General features: G+C 38.8%; 3 protein-coding genes across 4 annotated transcripts; 2 read left to right on the plus strand and 1 right to left on the minus strand.

Moving 5' to 3' along the window:
- The first annotated feature begins 1,303 nt into the window (after window positions 1-1,303).
- Window positions 1,304-4,553, plus strand: LOC131439610 (xylosyltransferase oxt). Its single transcript, XM_058610849.1, has 4 exons — window positions 1,304-2,278; window positions 2,336-2,478; window positions 2,541-2,701; window positions 2,767-4,553. Exons 1-4 carry the CDS (start codon window positions 1,629-1,631, stop codon window positions 4,483-4,485), a joined length of 2,673 nt encoding a protein of 890 aa, XP_058466832.1. The 5' UTR covers window positions 1,304-1,628; the 3' UTR covers window positions 4,486-4,553.
- A 658-nt stretch (window positions 4,554-5,211) lies between these two features.
- On the minus strand, window positions 5,212-6,131 carry LOC131439614 (elongator complex protein 5). Its single transcript, XM_058610856.1, has 3 exons — window positions 5,992-6,131; window positions 5,395-5,941; window positions 5,212-5,334 (listed from the first exon to the last, which is right to left on the minus strand). Exons 1-3 carry the CDS (start codon window positions 6,038-6,040, stop codon window positions 5,238-5,240), a joined length of 693 nt encoding a protein of 230 aa, XP_058466839.1. The 5' UTR covers window positions 6,041-6,131; the 3' UTR covers window positions 5,212-5,237.
- A 4,806-nt stretch (window positions 6,132-10,937) lies between these two features.
- LOC131439613 (protein phosphatase inhibitor 2) lies at window positions 10,938-14,698 on the plus strand. 2 transcript variants are annotated; one of them, XM_058610854.1, is made up of 5 exons: window positions 10,938-11,242; window positions 11,452-11,615; window positions 11,670-11,837; window positions 12,030-12,382; window positions 12,773-14,698. In XM_058610854.1, the coding sequence occupies exons 2-5, from the start codon at window positions 11,506-11,508 to the stop codon at window positions 12,946-12,948; spliced, it is 807 nt and encodes a 268-aa protein (XP_058466837.1). In that variant the 5' UTR covers window positions 10,938-11,242; window positions 11,452-11,505; the 3' UTR covers window positions 12,949-14,698. The 2 variants fall into 2 exon arrangements, with proteins under 2 accessions (XP_058466837.1, XP_058466838.1); XM_058610855.1 differs by having other exon boundaries at window positions 10,941-11,242; window positions 11,673-11,837.
- Window positions 14,699-20,843: the final 6,145 nt, after the last annotated feature.

The following is a 20,843-nucleotide window of genomic DNA, read 5'->3' on the forward strand; positions in this document are numbered from 1 at the left end:
TATATATATATATATATATATATATATATATATATTTCGGCCTGTTATGCATCGGCTTTATGTGGTAGATAAGAACATCGTCGGCCTTTTGTTATTCCGCCTTTCGTACACACTAAGATTTAATTTCTTTGTTCGGTAATATTTTTGACGAAAAATTTCGGTAATGTATAGAAATGAGTGATATTTCGGTACATGAGTTTTATTTTACAATAATTTTGCAAATTTTTACCGGACGATCAGTTTTACGTAAATTTTCATTACTGAATTTTGTAAATAGCTATACAATTCATACGGTAAATCTGAATAATCGCCGAGTACGGTAAAAACCATACTGTCCGTATGGTAAAACTATCTTCCAATAACCGAACTACTGTGAAAACTGATTGTCGTGAAACTAACTGTCAAACAGTTATTAAAATTTTCAGTAAGTGTCTTTTTATTAACCAAACGAAAAAAAATATTGAAGAGTTCATCGAATGGATTGAGGTACAGGTGCTAAAGTATTTAAAACATTAGAACCACTAAAAGCTTTTTGTTTACTTAAAAGGCAGAAAATAATTTTGTATTACTCGTCCACTTGCTGCCTACACAAATCGTTCGAGGGTAATTTCTGGTGGACTCGATGGATTGTGCAGTGTTTTGGAAGGCGCTCATAATTCCGGTCAGCCGGAACATTTGACCCTTTTTTCGTGGAATAAAACCATAGCCACAACAGGTTGGAATTTTCTGCATTCGTTTTTGTGAATTAGTGTTGTTTTTTGAAATCCGAAAATACAGAACTTTAACCAAAGGAAAACAAACAAACAAAAAACTACCAAACAATCAGTTAGATCCATTTGGTTCACAGTTTACGGTAGTTGTTTGACAGTTCAGCAATTACCGATCGATCGGTAATCAATTTAATTACCGAACTTTCAGCTGTTGAAAATTCGGTAAAAATTACCGAATTCTGCGAAATTTTCTAAGTGTGTATTTCGGCCTTTTTTGAGACTCCCCATATTAACAAGATATCCAGCTCTCACTTTTCCCGAACAAATCAACAATGGCAACTTAACGAGTCGTGCTGAGAATTTTTCGGCTCGCGTTGGGAGGACTGAATTATCAAAATCTGCCAATCAGAAACTGAAACATTCTGACATAAAATTTAAACAAAACTAGACCTCATTTGTCAGGTGTTGACAAGAATTAAAATTCTCGAAAATGTTCTCCTCAAAAAAGAACTCTACAAAACTTCTGCCAACCCTAATATTTTGTGCACACGATAAACATCAAATGCGCACAATCAAAACAAAAACGAGAAACGTCAAACATTATTAAGTCGAAATTTTCGTGATTCTTCCCCACGTCTTTCTGTCTGCTGAGTTTCGGATTTCTTGCTTTGTATTTTGTGCGCGAATCAGCTTTTTTTTCCTGATGTGTATTCTGTATCTTTCTTTTGAGCAATCTTAAATCAACCAAAAACCGGAAACATCCTATCAACACTGATTGGGCCAGTCGAGAGGTGTTCGCTCTTCTCACATTGCGTTGCAGTGAATTTGTGTCATCCACATTGCTGTTCCCATTCCGTCCAAGGTTTCGATGACCTGATAGCGGATAGATGGTGCCGAGGATTATGCGAGTGGCTAGAAATGCTGCAAACGCTGGCCCTGCGATGGTTCCGTCGATACAAGGTTTTCTTCCTGATTGGACTGCTGATTGTCGGAGCGCAGGTTTTTCTTGCGTATAAATTGTTGAAAATTCCCGTCTCCGGAAACGACAGCACCGAGGAACGTGATCTCAGCAAGCGTTTGTACGAGAAGTATGTCAAAAAGGTGATTGGGTCCAATTTATCCGCGGACGATGAGGACCCGGCGGGTCCCTTAAGAGATCAGCAGCAGCAGCATCGAGCGGTTGATGGTCACGCTAAGGAACCGGAATCTCGGAAAGAGCCCGGGCGGACGTATTTGAACCTGAACGATTTGAGCTTCGTGCCACCGTGTGAAATTCTCAGCAAGGAAACAATTTCGGCGATCCATCGCGCCAAAAGTCAATCCTGTAAGAAGCAAATTGTCGACATTGCCTGTGCGATCCGGGCGGGTACGTTCTATCCCAAGAGACTACCGAATTTCTGCCCCAACGAAGATTACGTGCCGAACCGAGCGTTGGGATGCTTTCAGGATGAGAAAAATTTTCGCATTCTATCCGGCTACTATACCAACTTCAAAAGTAACAATTCTCCGAAGCGATGCATTCAACTCTGTCTGCAGTCGGGCTTTCAGTACGCCGGTGTGCAATATTCGTAAGTTTGGTTTCGGATTGTTGGGGGCGAATGCTTGAAAATTTGTTTTTTTTATAGTACCGAATGTTTCTGTGGTAATGAAGAACCAAAGGCTTCGGCAAAATTGCCCGATTCTAGCTGTAATATGAAATGTTCCGGTGATCCGAGACAAGCCTGCGGGGGTTATTTCACCACCAATGTTTACGAAACAGGAATTGCTAGTAAGACTTTCGAAATGTGTTTTGGGTTCTCAATAAGGCATAAAACTGTTGTACAATTGTAGAGTTCAGTGCCCAAACAACGGAGATAATACCAAAAGCTGGAGAAGAGCCGACGCGGATTGCATTCCTGCTGACCTTGAACGGAAGAGCTTTACGACAAGTTTATCGACTACTGAAGGCATTGTACAGTCCTAGGCACTATTATTTCATACACGTTGATTCGGTAAATCCTAGATTCAGGCATTAATATTATTGAGAAAAAGTTGAAATGTAATATTTTTTTGACAGCGTCAAGAATATCTTTACCGAGAGCTGCTGAAGCTGGAAAGTAACTTTCCAAACATTCGCTTGTCGCGCCACCGGTGGTCCACTATTTGGGGTGGTGCGTCTCTGCTGCAGATGTTGCTGTCATCCATGGAATACCTGCTGGTGGAAACACCCACCTGGAAGTGGGACTTTGTGTTGAATCTAAGTGAAAGTGACTTTCCCGTTAAGACACTGGATAAATTGGTACGGTTTTTGAGTGCAAATCAAGGAAAAAACTTTGTGCGAAGTCACGGACGGGAAGTTCAGCGGTTCATTCAGAAGCAAGGACTGGACCGAACGTTTGTGGAGTGTGATAATCACATGTGGAGAATTGGGGATCGGGTTTTGCCGTCCGGGGTACAAATCGACGGTGGAAGCGATTGGATTTGCCTGTCACGAAGTTTCGCAAAGTACGTAACGGAAGGACGGACCAACAGTAATGAGCTGATCGAGGGATTGCTGGTGATTTTCAAACAAACAATTCTACCGGCGGAATCCTTTTTTCATACTGTGCTGCGGAATTCCGAGTTTTGCAACAGTTATGTGGACAATAATTTACACGTGACCAACTGGAAACGGCGGTTGGGTTGCAAGTGTCAGTACAAACAGATAGTGGACTGGTGCGGGTGCAGTCCGAATGATTTTAAACCGGAAGATTGGACCAAGTTGCAGGGAACGGAACCGAAGCAGTTCTACTTTGCACGAAAATTCGAACCGATCATTAATCAGGAAGTTATTTTGCAACTCGAAGAATGGGTCCACGGACCGTACCCGGCGGACTATCCGAATCTTCACTCGTACTGGCAAAACTTTTACCATTATGAAGATCAAGCTGGATCGCCGGATGGGGCCACCTTGAACGTGGCTCAGAGCATCCTACGGATAACGGCCAATGCCCGGATGAATCAATTTCAGGAACCATTTCGGATACGAGAGCTTAACCATTACCTGGATCACGACAATTATCGAGGATTTTTGATTCTCTACGAGGCCACCATCGGCAGTCAACGGGTTCTGCTGGAGACGCGAGTTCAGCCGAACAATTCGGCGCAAGTGTCAAAATCGGCTCCCCTCGGGCGACGTCTTACGAAACTCGAAGTGAGCACCGATTTCGACCAGAAAGAACAACTGTCTCGCAACTTCCAGCGAATCATCGGAAGTCAGAACGAACTGGTACTGATCTTCCGACTGGCTGCACTACGGACCGAAAAGAACACGACCAGCCACACGCTGGCAGTTTTGTGGATCGATCCTCGCGGAGAACTGGCCGACAGTGCCGAGCTAGTCATTGAAGATAGTCCTTCTGGACCGCCGGAGAATTTAGTTCATTTTAGCAAGGCTGTCAACCTGCGACAACCGCTGCCCCCGGGTATATGGACAGCGAAGTTGGTCCACAAGAAAGCACTGCTCGGAATTACCCGCTTTCTGGTGAGTGACAGCGCGTCAATCGCCAACACCAATCAGACTACCAAAGAACAGGAACAGGCAAAGCTGGACACATTGGTGTCGCAATTTTTTACCATTAAACAGACCTGCTGGGTGGGGAAGGATGGAATCGTACCGCCAAGTATTTCAACAAACGAACAAACGCAACCATTGGAAGAGTGCAGCAGAACCAGTTGGAGCAGTTTGGCACCGGATCCAAAGAGTGACATCAACACGGCTACCGAGAAATATCCCGATGGGATGGAGTTTTTATAAGTTGATAACCGACCCGAGTGTTGTGTAGTTTTAGCGATGGTAAGAGGTATTGTTTTGTTTTGAAATTTTATTGAAACCTAGTTTTTAGTTGCGTGAAACCAGTGCTCGCCACGTGCATTTCGTGTTTTGTATTACTTGTAGAAAATAACAACGCATTTAATTGTGAATAGGAGAATACTCTAGATACAAGAGTACTGAAAAACCAATCAAATTAGTGCCATTCAAAAAGTATGACATGTGTTTTGTTTCTATCGCGTTTCATTCTGCCTTACATAAAATCATTGCTCCTGTTGTGTCTCCACTAAAAAAACGGCGAAGAAATACAACTGAATTCCAGAATATCGCTTTCTTTGCCAATTAATTCTAAAACTACTTAAACTACTGCCAACCAACAAATGGCACTTTGAATTCTTTACTTCAGTCTATTAGAATACCAAAAGTATAACTCTGCATTTATCCTGTTCCGTGCACTAATTTCTAGAGGACAAAAAACGCATTTGTAGATAGTAACTTTTGTTTTGACAAATAAGAATTGAATTGAGAAAAAGTATTATCAAAAACAAAAACTTGAACAAATAGAGTATAAAATTTCTTAAATCTACTCGACTCTCAAACCAATGTTATCAAGAACAAGATTCTCAAAATTCTTGTTCCACTGGCAGGTTTTGTTTTCCTAGACTTTCAAGCTTTCGATTGTTGAGAATAAAAACAAATAAAGAAAAAATGTATTTTCAATAAAAAAAAACTTTGTTTCATATCAACAAATCATCGTCGGGATCTTCCTCGTCCAGGTCATCGCCGGCATCGGGATGATACAGAACCTTGCCTCCTTCCGATGTTGTTTTGTAGCTGAAAAAAATGCTCCATTAAACAAAAATTCTGTACCGTAAAAAAAACCGATCATCTTACAATTCGAACGGCAACATAAGCGAATCTTTTGCTTCCTGTTCTTCCTTCTTCAGATCGCCAATTTTGAATGTACCCAGCGATGCCGGATCGATACTGGCCGGTTGGTCGCCATCAATGGTTTTAGTTCGATCGGGCTTTTTAGATTCTTTTACGGAAAAACTACCGCCCAAAATCTGATACTGGTAGAATTTGTTACTCACTGAACCTCCCTGTTTTTTCGTCAATATTGAAAGATGTTTGTCGTCCACAATGGTCAGTATCAATCCGGCCATGTGCTCCAAGTATGGCACCAAAAATCCCGGCCGAATGTTCTTTTCGGTAGCCCACAGAAACAGATACTTTACGGAATTGTTTCGCTTGCAAGCGTTCACAAATCGAAACAACTCCGGTGGGTCGTGAGTTCGGGCCAGCTTGGAGATACGAACATACAGAAATGCACCGTTTTCGTTAAGGGATTCTATCATATTCAGAACTGCACTGCTACCTTTCTGTTCGTGCAGCCATCCGTTTACGATTTTACAGGATGTGTTCTCTATTCCGAAATGATCTGCAAAAAAACACTGAACTATTCAATTTAACCTAAACTTGATTAATTACCCTTAATTAAAACTATTTTTTGTTGATTCAGCAAGTACGCGCTCAACATAGTAAATAAATTAAACACTATAAATTGAAGTTAAAAATATTCAGAATATCAGACAACCAAAGCATGTTTGATTCAGTTTTGTTTTGGTTCTCATATTCTGGAAGCGCTTTCATTTTTTATGTGTCTCATGAGAAAGTGAAACACGCTGGTTGTCGATATTTTTTAAACAATCTGGTATATGCTTCCGGGATTTTTTCAACAATGAGGAAAAATTTAAAATAATTCAATCTGGGATTCGTAAAACAAACACAGTAATCCCTTCTCCAGTACGTAATTAATTTCTAATCAAATCCGAATGTGCGGAAAAACACTTCAATGAATTTCGTCGGAAAATCGGAAATGAGTGAGAATCATTGAGTTAAATTCAATTCATTTCATTCCTCTTCTTCTTTGACTTTAAAAGTTTTAGGATCAAGTTTTATTGGAAATTTGGTATGAAAGTTGTTAAATAACATATCAGAGGTGGAAATAAGCTCGAGAATGTGAATCGAGATTTCCGATTGTGAATCAAAAAAAAACGAACACCGTGAATTAAAATATTGGATAACAAAACTAAACTTGTGATTATGTTTTGAATTGTGGGAATTTAAATTAAAGACCTTTCTAAATTCTAAGTAAAACCAAAATTTATCTTATCAAAAATCATTCGTTTAAAAATGTATTATAATATCTACAATAAATATGATAATACTGACTATTTTCATTTACTGTGAATCAAAAAATTTGCTTATTTCCATCCCTGTAACATACATTAAAAATCTAGTACATAATTTACTTCTGTGACTTCTATACTTAAAATTGGGTTGTTATCTACTCAAACTTTGATTTGATCGTACAAAATAGATAGCGAGCATTGCCAAAGTTGTCATGACAATGCATTGGACAGTCTTACATTTACCTAAATATTGAGGAGTCATCACTCCTAACCTAAAATGCGGAGATGCATGTTGAGATGCTGATTTTGAGTAGGTTTTAAGTCAAAGTTAGCTGCTGGTAAGATTTTAAGACTAAAAGGCTGTAAGAATAAAAGACTAAGATAAGATTTTAAGAATAAAAGACTACAGTTTTTTGTTTGCTCGCCAAGTCAGTTTAGCGTAACATACTTTATAAAGACATAGTTGCTAACTGCAGTTTTTTTCGGATATAGAGACTTTTGAAACCCTGCAGTACCGGTTAAGACAAATTTCCCGAAACGGATTCGGTAGAAGCAAATGGCATTGATTAAGCCAGATTGTGACCACAGCACATTCCTTCTGTAAAAAAAACTAACAAGATCAGAAACACGTCGATCATCATTAAAAAAGCACTTACGTACTACGAATAGAAACTTAAAATGAACCGTTCGTACTGTGTGTGAGTTAACGGGTGTACTGAAGCCTGTATCGTAGAGTAAAGCAGCGTATGACCAACTCGCTCATAGTTAACCTCGAACGGATGCACCCAGTAAACATTCGGAATCTCAAACTTCGGCTGGTAACATTCTCCACCGATGGATTCCACTGTAATTCGAGCGAACAAATGGATCGATTCGCTCGACCTCCATATGAACATCGGTAGTCAGGAATGATTTCATTTTGTCATCTTCGATGTTTCACGATGGATTGATGTCTCCTTGTGGTGTTGACAAAACATCATTTTCGCCAAATACTTATCTAGTGAAAACGCTGAACCGATGACAATAAATTGTGTCAGAAAAATGTAATAAGTCAAATAAAACCATACTTAAGAGTCTGAAGAGCTACAGGCAGATATTGTTTGATCGATGATGAACTGTAAAACCAAGATGTATTCATCGGTTAACCGATCGGTTAAGCGACAATCAACGTGTGGTCTTCATTGTTTATCAATTAAAATTATCGGTTAGTGCAACATTTTACTCATCCAATTCGGAATCATCTAGAGCATTACCAGCATTTGAAATGTCAGCCACAGCACAATCTATCCATTATCCATGGTAACTGTAATAGATTCCACAGTGCAATCCGCCAAATCCTTCCTCCAACGAAATGAACAGAATCGGATGTGTGTACAATTTTCTATATTTCGAAGTTACCTTGCAAGCCCTTGAAGAAAAAATGTCCAGATTTTCAATTAGTGGCAAAGATTCGCCAGGATGCGCGACAATCGGAGTAACATAGAAGTGAAATCCCGATCTGAACTGGTCGTTTGTTTATGTTTACATGTTTGAATCCCGGTGCGCCATACTTGATTTCGTGAGAAAATTATCAACACAACCAAAAATGTCTTATCCCGCCACCAGTGTATTTTACATCGTGATTCTGAGCAGTAATCTTTTTAACAACGGAGAAAATAGCTACTGATATGTTAGATTGTAACTAGGGCTATTGTATCAATGCAATCTCATTAGTTTGCTTTGGCTTCAAAAAGCAATACTACGGTGATGCGAAATCTCGCGAAGAATGCTATTAATTTCATCTTACTCTTGAAGTCGATCTATCCAACAGAGACAACAGATTTCGTATATGAGATAACTAATGGAGTTGGGATAAAGGGGGGTATCGTTATCCTACGATAAAGGTTTCGAATAACTCGCAGAATGATTCACAGCCCATTTAATCACAATATTATTATTCATCTAACTTGGTAACTCTTTTCCGTTATCTATTTATGGAAAGACGGTCAAAATATGTGTGCACAGAACCTGAACAAGTGCCTAACATAGAAAATAATCCTGTTCAATTCCACGTAGTGGTGTAATGATATTTGGATAAATTGTTTCAAAACAATCATATTTTAGCTTGAAATTAACAGATATCATATTTGAAAAACCTACTGACTGTTGTTATTTTAAACAAACTCCATTTTTTCTGCTTGTATATTGAATCAAAAACCTTAAAATATCAAGATATCCAGCTCTCACATTTCACGAACAAATCGTAAGCGACGTATTTTTTGGCGGGCCTAGCGCCAAGTCCGTGCAAGTCCACATCGATTCTCGTATATGAGATGTACGATGAGAGAAATACATGAGATGTACGATGAGAGCAATACAATACAATTGACATGTATACCTACATTATCGAAATAGCGGAATGAGCAATGTATTCTTATGTCGTTTTTGCTTGAGAAAACTGAAACTGACCCAGGGTAGTTTCATCAAACAAACACTTTTCACTGTTGATTTCGCACTTAGCAACGAGGGTTCGAGCAAACCTGATATAAAAACCAGGTTCGAAAACGACATTAATCTGTGCTCGTTCAACCCGATTGACAGTGACATTATAGATGTCATTGATATTTCGCTCTAGACGACCTACGCCATTTCTTTACACTCCAATTAGAGTTATTTAATGGTTCTGTATATTTACAAAAACTTGAAGTTTTACATTGATATATTCAGTTGTATAAATTTTGTATTTGGAAATAAACAGTAAATCAGCGCGAAAGCGTACAAAATCGGGAAAGAACAAGAAAATGAATTGACAATTCTGTCCGTATCTTCTTACTTAATTCCAATAGATATTCGAATCAACCAGTTAGAGGCAAAATTCATTCGGAATCGGTTGTTGCACTGGAACTAGAATTAACTTGGAATTCATAATGATTTCCACATGGAATTCCGAACGAAAATTTTTCGCCGACTCGAAATTCAATTGTTCAATGTAATCCCGTGCGATGGTGCCCGAATAAAAAATATTGTAGAAAAACAATACGATTTGCTGTTACAAAACCTGTCATACTTTTGCTTTGACCATTGCAAAATATTTTAATGTATTGTTATACACTATTCAATTAATTGTAAACATGCTTTTTGCAATAGAATGTATGGGTTGTTAAGTATCGTAACAATTCAAATCATTAATTTTTTTCATAAATGTTTCCTTAAAAAACAATCAAATGTACAGTTTGCATATTGTTTGAAACACCAAGTGTACAATAAATTCAATTGTACACTGAGCCAAAATCGCCCATTGGTTTTATGTGAAAAATCACATGCTTATTGAAAAATGCCTATCACATTATATTCATATGCAGCATGTAACATTTATATGTTCATTTATAATTCTTAATTTGAATCTCGATCACTTTTAAGTACTTGCACCTTATGTGTGAAGCACGTAAGCAGATTTCATTTCATGTGTAAATCAAATATAAATTACGTGATTGTAAGCTGTGAAAAAATGTTCGAATTGAAAATGGTGGCAAGTAACATAGACGAGAGTGCTCGCAGATTTAGAATTGCAAGTTGTTTGCTTGAGTTTTTGTGCGTAAGTTTATACGAGTTATCGAAGAACATAATGAAAATAATATACTCAACATTTTTTAGAATGCGAAATAGGCTCAACTGTGAACAGGACGGTCGGACAACAGCGACATTTTCGCTTCATATATGCAACGGAACGCAAATTTGATATGGACGCAACAGTGTGTAAGGAATAATAACTTTTAATTTTGCTTAGATATTTGTTATTATAAAAATAAGTAAAACGCACTCAATTATATATCTCACACAAAGAAAACGTGAAATAATTTCATATAATAAATACCAGCCGTACTGAAAATAAGTCAAAAGATTAGCGTTTGATTACCATTAGAAAAACACATGGAAGTGGAATGAAATTCAGATAATCAATACATGAATTTCAAATAAGACACATGTGATATTCCAATAATAGGTAAGTGAAATTCACATAAAACATACGTGTTATCAACAATGATTTTTATTATGTGGCACATATGACTTTTATATATAGAAAAAGTAACTTTTACGTGCAAAGTATTATGGAAAATAATCATATGTTTTTGCATTTGAATACTAAGTGATTTTTATTTTGAGTGTAGAGTCTGATCGCATTCATTATTCCCGGGCAAGATACCCTCCGTTGATGTTAGCCCTACTGAGCTGTCAGAAAATATCGAAAAAATATCGTCACATAGCATCTACCCTTTTTTTTCAAAGCGAGAGCTATTCCGCATAGGAGAAAGCAAAAGAAAATCTTCCGACAAAAAGCAGTAAAAGTTGGTGAAGAATAAAAATTCCCAGTGTTTTGATGCAATTTATTCAGATAAATAGGAGTGAGTTTTTCCTTGTTTCCATCAAAGGCGTCGCAAGTGATACGAACGGAACGGCACCAGCTCTTGCGGAAGAACAAACCATCAGTGAATTCTTGCGCTTGTAAGGGTGCCTCGTATTCAGTGCCACCGCGAAAGGCCGCAGGAGGAGCCTGTTTTTTTTTCTGGGTGAGTTTGGCAAAACGGCAACCTCTCGCCTTATCGTAATTGTTTTAGATTGTGACATTGAGCTTGAAATTTGTTGCACAACAATAATAATAACGTTAAAAGTGTCGATGTAGGTTTGTTGTTGGATTTGTCATCAAGTAGAGAGAATGCATGCATAATATAAACGGGATTTTTTTTTCTCCTTGTTCTAATACGATCGGTCTTTTCAGTGAAACGTAACGCAGAAAATCGTCAAAATTAACGCAGAATCGAGAGTACGTAAGATGTCCCTCAACACGGACTCACCGGATGCGAAAAAGCCTTGCAAAGGCATTTTGAAGTCATCCAGCAGCTTCGACAAGCACACGACCCATCAATCCGGTGCTACTTCGGTGTAAGCATTTGACGATTTCTGTTGGTAGGTGTGATTAACGTGTCTGTCTTCTAGCAGCAGTCACCGGAAAAGTGCCAAATTTGACGAGCTGAATGTGCTGCAGACCTATCATCCGCCAGATAAGGACTACGGGCACATGAAGGTGGATGAACCGAAAACCCCGTTCAATTATGCCGAGCAACATGACATTGACCAGCTGGATGCTGAGCTGCTCGCGGAAAAGTGAGTATATTTAAAGATGAGAAACTACTACAATTACTATAATGATGAGATTTTTTTTTTCGTGTGAGAGTGGATTATGGTGTGATTGTGTTGGAACTTACAAAAACAGCTGGAGTGGCCGTGCTTGACCTTCGGCTTGCGATTGTAGTTAATTAGTATGTTTATATTGGTAATTTACGTTATCTGTTCTAGGCTTCGCGTGGCCGCCGATCGCCCGGACGGCATTTCGGACGACGATGAGGAATCTTCCGAAGAGGAAGAACAGCTGACCGAAGAGCAGAAAAAGAAAAAGCTGGAGTTTGAACGTCGCCGGAAAGCGCACTACAATGAGTTCGAGGCCATCAAGCTAGCCAGGAAGCTGATTGAAGAGGAACATGAGGACGACGATGATGACGATGACGATGACGCCGATGACGCGTCACAGTCGCAGGCATCGGCCCTAGCAACCAGCAATAAAAGTAACGACGGACAGCAAATGGAGGTTGAGTGTCCGGAGGATGTCGAAAGGAAGAACGGGGTCGGCACAAGCACACCACATACGGCAGGTACTACTGAAGTGGCCGATGATGTTTAGGACTTGTGTCGGACTATTTTTTCCTATCCCAAAGGGTCGGGAATTTGGGGGGAGAGGGTGGCAAAAAAAAGTTGGTCTCGATCGAATACGCTTGTTTTGAGTAGGGCTTTGAGCGTGCAGCAAAATAACATATTTATTGTATACAATTTTGGACAACATTGAACATTGTGGTATTTCGAGCATATTTTCCTTGCACATTCAAAGATTTTCTAGCTTTGTTTCATTTGCATTTACTTAAGACAAAGTGGAAAAACTAATGAACTTTTGTTTTTTTTTCTCTCTCTTTTTTGCTATTTTTCTTTCTCTATTTCTTTTCCTTTGTTCTGTGTTCTTTGTGTCTAACTAACTTCACGTTTGTCAGTGGCTTGCGTGATGGTCACGAAATGTGGATCGGATCGTGATTCGGATCAGATTGAAACGACCGTTTCGTCACGGCAGACCACCCGGAAGTCCGTTATTTCTTCTATCTTGATCATTTCGGTTGTTTTAACGATTTTTTCCATGTTTTGTGCAAGGTTTCTGTTCCATCTGTTCTGACTTCCGACGGTTGTTGGGTTAGCATTTTTTTTGTTATCCTTTTCGATGGGGGAGGGGGTAAAATTATAGCTGAGTGACTGACTCAATTTCATACACAGCGAAGAAAAAATAAACGAAACCAGCAGTGAGCAGCGGAATTCGGTTTGAATTCAAAGCAAATTAAAATCGTAAAATCGGAAACCTTGAAAAACCTCAGTTTTTAGCAATAATTACAATAGACTAGAAGAGCAGTTGGTATTTTTATATTCAATATTCCTCTATTATTGACGATCTGATCTACTTCTTCCATCTGATTTACCGTTCAGTTGTTTCTCATACTAGAAAAAAAAACAAAAACAAAAAGATTTCATCGCATTTTAGACTTACGAATGGTTTTAAGCAAAACTACAGAGAATAGTTCCTTTTGCAATTGTTGTTATGATATTGAGATTTCCGGTTGAGTCGCAGTATTCTCGGAGGGAATGATGAATGCGAGCGACTCTTCGTCGTCCCACCTTGGTCCGTGTGTTTTTACCAACCAAAACCTGCTTACCGACACTGTTGCTTAATGATGATGACGATCCTGTTGTTTGTGGAGCTTGAGCTTTACGTTTTACTTTATTGATCGGAAGACTTTCGTTTGTTCCGGTATTTTATCATCAATACCGGAAGCTACACACTCAGTCAGCCAAAACAATGTTTAAACAAATGATAGTTGATGCAACTGAACAAAACACAAGTAAGCGAAGCAATCCAAAAAAAAAAAAAACAATTTACTAATGCACTGTAACGTTATATAAAAAGTGGTTATATTCATTAGAACAACAAAAAAATCCAAGCAAGTCGTATATTACTAAAACCATAGAATATAAAATAAACTTAGTAATAAGCAAACCAGCATAAAAATAAAGAAAGATAAAAAGTTAAAAAAAAACAAAGCATTTCGATACTTCACACGTCTAGCGATGAACCCGAAAGCGAGTAATCAAAATTAGGACGAAACTATCATTAGAAGAATCAAAATCACATTCAGTTCCAAAACGCCAAAAGCCTCTCTAGCCGTAGCAAAAAAAAACTCATGCTTTCGATTACGTACCTTCTCCAGGTTAAACTTCCGTTGATCGTTTAAGAATCTATCAAGAACTGCCTATCCGCAAAAAATATGGGAAAAAAACTCCGAATTATTAGGGTAAAGAGAGAGAAAACAAAAAAGCAAATGCATCATGTCTTAGCCGTAGTCGTCGTCGTCATCGTAGTCGCGTAGTCGTGCTTATAAATGCCAATAGAACGAAACAAAATGGATTTGTGACAACTAACAAAAGTGTGAGATTTTTACCCTACGAGCAGAGTGGATTAGAAAAGGTAGAATTTTAACGTTAACTAATTTATTACACATACACACAATACATACATTTTCTAGGTCTTTCTTTTGTTTTTAAATGGAAAGACATATGAAGCGGAAAGCCTATATATTTTATTTTTTAAACGTCTATTGAATCTGGTTAGTTGCAGAGGCGAGTATAAGGGAGTGTATTTTAGGGCCTTCTAGAGTGCGTCAGGCAGAGCAGAGTCTTTTCTCGCTGACGGTGACCGGTGAGAAACACACTGATATTGGGTGAATAAAACTTATACTAGAATCGATAGTGATAGTATTTGCTAATCGAGAAGAATTGTGAGATATTTGATTATTGCCGATAACAAATAATGGTTATAAACTAGAGGAATCCTAACTATCGAATATTGAAAAATAAAATTTATGAAGATGTAACAAGGGTGTGCAATGAATTTGAACGAAAATGTCCCTTCTACTGGTCAAGTCTCAGTTGGTCTTCGATAACTTACATCGCACAAACTTAAATACTCATTTTAAATCTAGGTACATTCTTAGACATTTATTGGTCGTCAAATGGTGAGTCGCCACTCACGAGTCCCCATCTCACGCCTCCACGTATGTCTTATGACCGATGTCAACTGGGTTCTACCGCCTTCCCATCTAGTAATCAATACGAATCGGAACAATCGGTATCGAACTAGGCGACGCATAAAGGACAACGATTGGAAGCTCGGCACATGGACCTGTAAATCGTTTGGTTTCCCAGGGTGCGATCGAATACTACACGATGAGTTGCAAACTCGGAAATTCGATGTCGTAGCACTGCAGCAACTTTGTTGGACGGGACAGAAGGTGTGGAAAGGTGGGTACCGTAGCTTCATAGTGTTGGGCAAGATGCTTCAGCGCATGAATGTACGGCAGTTAATCAGCGACAGGATTTGTGCGTTTTTTTTTTTTTTATTCAATAATATAATATAATATTAAGGCACACTGCTTATGGATTTGTGCGTTGAAGACTAAAGGTCGTTTCTGCAATTGCAGCATCATCAACGTACACTACCCACATGAAACGAGACCCGATGAAGAGAAGAAAGCATTTTACGCGCAGCAGGAAGGAACCTACGACAGCAGCCCACGGCGAGATATGAAATTCGTCATCGGCGACACGAGCGCTCAGATAGGCCGGGAGACAATGTACAGGCCAGTGTAACATACTAGGTATAAGATTATCGAATCGAGGAAATAATTGGTTTGTCAGCGAATGCCAGCAGTTGGTCGAAGAGAAGAATGCAGCAAGGGTGAGGATGGTGCAACATCGCACGAAAGCGAACGAGGAACGATACAAACAGGCGCGGAACAGTCAGAACTCGGTTTTCCGCTCACGTAGAGGCCTCACATCACAGTGGATGCACGCTCAGGCGACGACAGATTCCCAGCACTCGATTTGTCAGAGATAAGTGAGGAGATCGGCAAGCTGAGGAACAACAAAGCCGCGGTCAATGACCAGTTACCAAGCGAGCTGCTCAGACATGGAGGAGAGGCACTGGCTCTTATTCTGCGAGTCGAGTGAGGTGAGATAAGTCGAGTCACCCGAATATTCTTCGTTGTGTTGAGTTTTCATGAAATTATCTTAATAAATAAATTATTAAAATTTTGGAACTGCAAGACGAATTGAAGATAGAAATTGCATGAAGCTTTAAAATTATTCCTTACAATCTAAACTTCTGACAATCGATTAAGCATTCCATGAGATGTAAAAGTGAGTTCCTCTTTAAAATTTTTGTCATTATTTATAGGAAGTACTATACACGGTATTCAGATACTAGCATAACCCAAAATAGTTCGTATGTCCATGAATTAGTATGACGAATAAATTGAAATAGTTTTGAGCCCAACTTCGAAGATGTTTTGGTGTCGTCATCTTCTATGACGGTTTGAATTTTAAAAACTCATCACCCATGAATTGGAAGTCGGAATCGGATAAAATTCATCAATTTTGTTTATTTTAATTTGAATTTTTGTTTATTAGTTTAATTTTGGTCTTCTTTTAGCTTATCTATTCCCGATACTTTCGGAAACGGAATTCGGAAATCAGTGTAACCGAAGTCAGTTGAATTCGCCTGATGGATTGTTAACTATTTCAATTATTTCGGGGTTTAGGAGTGCGTTCCATGTTTGATGTTTTTTATGGGACCTCAAGACCATTTATTTGAATGTTAGACGAAATCGAAATTATAAAAGTTCCTAATGTTGTATGGCATTTATAGAGAGTCGCACTGAAGTTATATAAGGTGAAATTAATGTAGGTATATAATGCGTTGTGGTTACTTGGGATGTCATGTTCGAATGATTATGTTGCGAAAAACGAACCGTGCTAAAATCGAAATGTCATGATAAAGGGTGCTGTACGTTGTCTTTTAAGTGCTAAGAAACAACTGCAAAAACTATTGTAACAGATAATGTCATAAAACTTCGACTAATTCAAAAAGTAAACATCCGATCTCAGAACTCATTCAGCGATCTCTGGGCCTAGGAAAATTTTCAGGTTAGAGCGAGTGTTTCAATTAGTGTGATGATGCCTTTCTTATATTTGTTTATATTTTCAGATGGACAGCTGCTTCTGGTAAAGTGGAGTGATTTCCGGTTAGGAGAACTATGATCACTTTTTCGGTAACTGTAACTGAAATTTGGCATACCCGAAATCAATGGATTTGGTCATCAAGTAACCAGACGTGCGCAACTGATGAATTATATGACATCTAGAAGTACTTTGTTCGATTTTTGTGTGTCACGTATAAAACACTTGGATGAAATTGAATTATTTCTCCTCACCAGCCTGTAGTTCCGGAGATGTATCCGGATAAAATTCGGCACGGTTCTTTGGAATTGTATGATCTTCCATTTGAACGTAAGTTGTGAAAACTGGTAGAGTGGTTCTTGAGAAAATTGAATTATTTTGGCTTTCATCTCTTTCACATAATTTCATGAAAAAGAATGCTGTACGCTGTCTTTTAGGTGATGAACACAGTTTTTCAAGTGCATACATTTCATTTGAATAACGTTGTACAGAATACTAGCTACTGTTTTCGATCTGCTACTGACTAGTGCTCAACAAAGGCTAAATAACAAATTGCCTCGTTGTTAGGCTCAGTAGTGTCACGATATTTTTGACGATATTCACGAAAGGTTAACATTACTGACCGATTATGTTTTTTGGAAACACTATTTCGAAGCGTTCTCGAAACACTTAGTTAAAATGTTACTGGATATTTTTTGTCAGTCGTGTTCATGAATTTTCTCAAGCAAACTATAAAATTCAGATAATGATTTCACCGAAAATAAAGGTAACAAAATTTCCATAATGTTTTGTGAAAAGGAAAAGTCTACGGAGACTTTCAAAGGAGGGGGGTAGGGGTATTTGGAAAAGTCTACGAAAGAATAAGAGGAAAGACGGGTTGGTTAAAAAGTTCCAAATTTGTCCCTAAACTGCCGAAAATTTAAACATTCAAATGAAGGTTTTGCTGTAACGGGGAGATGTGTTTTTACAGCTCTCAACAAGCCATAGCAATATGCAATGAATATTCAATGAAAAAATATTCTATGCTGAATATTATTCATTACAGACTTATTTTTCATCCAGCTGGTTGATTTACTCTCATGCGCCACCACTCGATTAAACCCAATTGAAAGCTATTTAGCAGGAATTTGATTTTATAGAAGTAACAGGAGTGCAGGAGTTAGTTTCTCTCGAGCAACTAACAGATAAAGCACTAGTTTGTTTGCAGTATTTTCTTAGAACACCACATCACCATCGCTAATTCTGCGCTCTTGCTACTTCTGTTTATAATATTCAAGTATAATTAAGAATTCTTACCCTGTATTAATTTGACACGAATTAAATAAGTGATGTGCAATAGTTTATGTGGCTCAAAGTCATTATTAACAGCAAATAGCAGTCGAAACTTACAACCTTAATTTGATCGTTAAAAGCTAATCATCAGTCTGTTGGCGTAAACTGAATATTTAATCTTCAGCACTATCCAACTTCATGACGACAGTTGCTTTGTATGAATTATTTTGTGAGAGGAAGGACGTTCAGACCACGAGATAGAACATTATACGCAGGGCATCTGTGCTTCATGAAGATTCTAATACCAGCACACTGTACCATACTCTGGTAACAATTCGAATGCCGTATGGTTCTGATTATAATTTATAGGAGTTTTGTAATTGATTTTTCAATCACTACCTGTTTTATGACAACTATAATAAGTGTCTCTTTTGACAAGTAATATCATAGTTTTTAAAGCTTATATAAAACTCTTTACTCAGACTAACAACCGGACTAAAAATAAACAACTTGTACTAGAATAAAATCATGCATATACTTTTAATATTACTTTCAAACATTTTCTTTAAAACATTATCAGTTCAATTCTTTCATAAATCTTATTCATAGAATGTTACAACGGGCCTTTGTCCTCCGGTAAGCATTTTATTCGAATGAGTGGCAGTGGTCTGGACTGCAATGTAGGTAAACTTAATACCTAATTTAGATCAAATAAACAAATCTTACAGCTGATATTCCGCTCCTCAGAAGCGTACTTTGCAAATAAGACCGATAGTTGCAAACGATTCAGAAATTTACTAAGGCCAGTAATTTGTAGTGATTTCCAGGATTATCGAAATTAATTATTCATACCAACTAACGGCAATTCATACTAACTAACGGCAACGGAACTCGTGATTCGAAAAAAAAACAAACCGGAATTCGAAAACAAATTCAATACTAAAGATTTATATCGAGAAAATTTAAACCTCACAACCGGCAACATTTCCAAAATTAATCTCACAACCGGCAACATTTCCCACTCGTTTTGACGTTTGAGAAAATGAATCGTTCGTCACTTGAGGTTCACCATCTCACTCACCATGTAATAAACCTGTCACGTCACCCGAGTCGACTTCTAGAATAGGGTGACTACAGTCATGTGACACACTGACTAGAGGGCTGCACTGGATGATTTCTAAAATTTGGGAGGAGGAGATTCTACCGCAGGAATGGTTGGATGGAGTGGTATGTCCCGTCTACAAAAAGGGCGATAAGCTAGACTGTTGCAATTACCGCGCAATCACATTGCTGAACGCCGCCTTCAAGGTACTCTCCCAAATCCTTTGCTGTCGTCTATCACCAATTGCTAAGGAATTCGTAGGGCCGTACCAAGCGGGATTTACTGGAGCCCGCGCCACTACGGATCACATATTCGCGATAAGCCAAGTACTCCAGAAGTGTCGTGAAAACAACGTACCCACGCATCACCTATTCATTGACTTCAAAGCGGCATACGACACAATCGATCGAGAACAGCTCATGCACGAATACGGTTGTCCGGATAAACTGACGCGATTGGTCAAAGCAATGATGGATAGAGTTTTGTGCTACGTTCGAGTATCTGGGACGCTTCAAATCTCGGAGAAGGCAACGACATCACCTTGCGATGGACTCTCTTGTATCTTGTTCAATATTGCTTTGGAAGGTGTAGTTCGAAGAGCGAGGATCGACACGAGTGGCTTCGCTGACGATACTGATATTGTGACACGTAATCTTGAGAAGATGATGGAAACCTGCATCGCACTGAAAGCTGAAGCTAGGCGTATCGGTCTGGCCATAAATGCGTCAAAAACAAAATACATGAGGGGAAGAGGCTCTAAAGAAGAAACACTACGCCTTCCACCACGAATATTGATAGACGGTGACGATATCGAGGTGGTTGACGAGTTCGTGTATTTGGGCTCACTGGTGACCGCCGATAATGACACCAGCAGAGAAATTCATAGACGTATTTTGGCAGGGAATCGTGCGTACTTTGGACTCAGAAAAACCCTTCGATCGAGAAAAGTACGCCACCGCAAGAAATTAACCATCTACAAAACGCTCATTAGACCGGTTGTTCTCTATGGCTACGAGACCTGGACTATGTTGGCAGAGGACCAACGCGCCCTCAGTGTTTTCGAAAGAAAGGTACTGAGGACCATCTATGGCGGAGTGCAGATGGTAGACGGAACGTGGAGACGGCGTATGAATCACGAATTGCAACAGCTGCTAGGAGAATCACGCAACGTACGGACAGCTAAAATAGGACGTCAACGATGGGCTGGGCATGTCACAAGGATATCGGATGACAACCTAGTGAAAATGGTTCTTGAATTTAATCCGACTGGTACAAGAAGAAGAGATGCGCTGCGAGCAAGGTGGATCGATCAAGTGGGGGGTGATCTCCGAAGCATTCGTGCCTTGATGGGCTGGCCTTAGACCGAGTTACGTGGAGACGTATGCTTTATACAGCAAAGGACACCCCAGGACTATAGCTGTTAGGTAAGGTATGCATGAAGTTGTTTCTATGCACCCAAAAGACTGAACAGAACGTTTTTTCATGACATTTTTCCTCGTTTCGATTTCAGTATGATTCGTTTTCGGCAACATAATCGTTCGAATATGACATATGTATTAGAAAGACGGCAGAATTTTCGAACTCGAACAAAATTTATAATTGTAATGTTTTAAACTGTTTACAGCAATAAT

Source organism: Malaya genurostris, chromosome 3 (genome assembly GCF_030247185.1).
Source record: "Malaya genurostris strain Urasoe2022 chromosome 3, Malgen_1.1, whole genome shotgun sequence".
NCBI lineage: Eukaryota > Metazoa > Arthropoda > Insecta > Diptera > Culicidae > Malaya > Malaya genurostris.

Bases quoted from the DNA above. Each gene is read 5' to 3' on its own strand.
- LOC131439610 (XM_058610849.1), top strand. From the start codon at position 1,629: ATGCTGCAAACGCTGGCCCTGCGATGGTTCCGTCGATACAAGGTTTTC. The intron at 2,479-2,540 runs GTAAGACTTTCG...GTACAATTGTAG, and splicing joins TTACGAAACAGGAATTGCTA to AGTTCAGTGCCCAAACAACG. The intron at 2,702-2,766 runs GTAAATCCTAGA...TTTTTTTGACAG, and splicing joins ATTTCATACACGTTGATTCG to CGTCAAGAATATCTTTACCG.
- LOC131439614 (XM_058610856.1), bottom strand. From the start codon at position 6,040: ATGTTGAGCGCGTACTTGCTGAATCAACAAAAAATAGTTTTAATTAAG. The intron at 5,942-5,991 runs GTAATTAATCAA...GTTTTTTTGCAG, and splicing joins AAAAATAGTTTTAATTAAGG to ATCATTTCGGAATAGAGAAC. The intron at 5,335-5,394 runs GTAAGATGATCG...CATTTTTTTCAG, and splicing joins CTTATGTTGCCGTTCGAATT to CTACAAAACAACATCGGAAG.
- LOC131439613 (XM_058610854.1), top strand. From the start codon at position 11,506: ATGTCCCTCAACACGGACTCACCGGATGCGAAAAAGCCTTGCAAAGGC. The intron at 11,616-11,669 runs GTAAGCATTTGA...TCTGTCTTCTAG, and splicing joins CAATCCGGTGCTACTTCGGT to CAGCAGTCACCGGAAAAGTG. The intron at 11,838-12,029 runs GTGAGTATATTT...TATCTGTTCTAG, and splicing joins GCTGAGCTGCTCGCGGAAAA to GCTTCGCGTGGCCGCCGATC.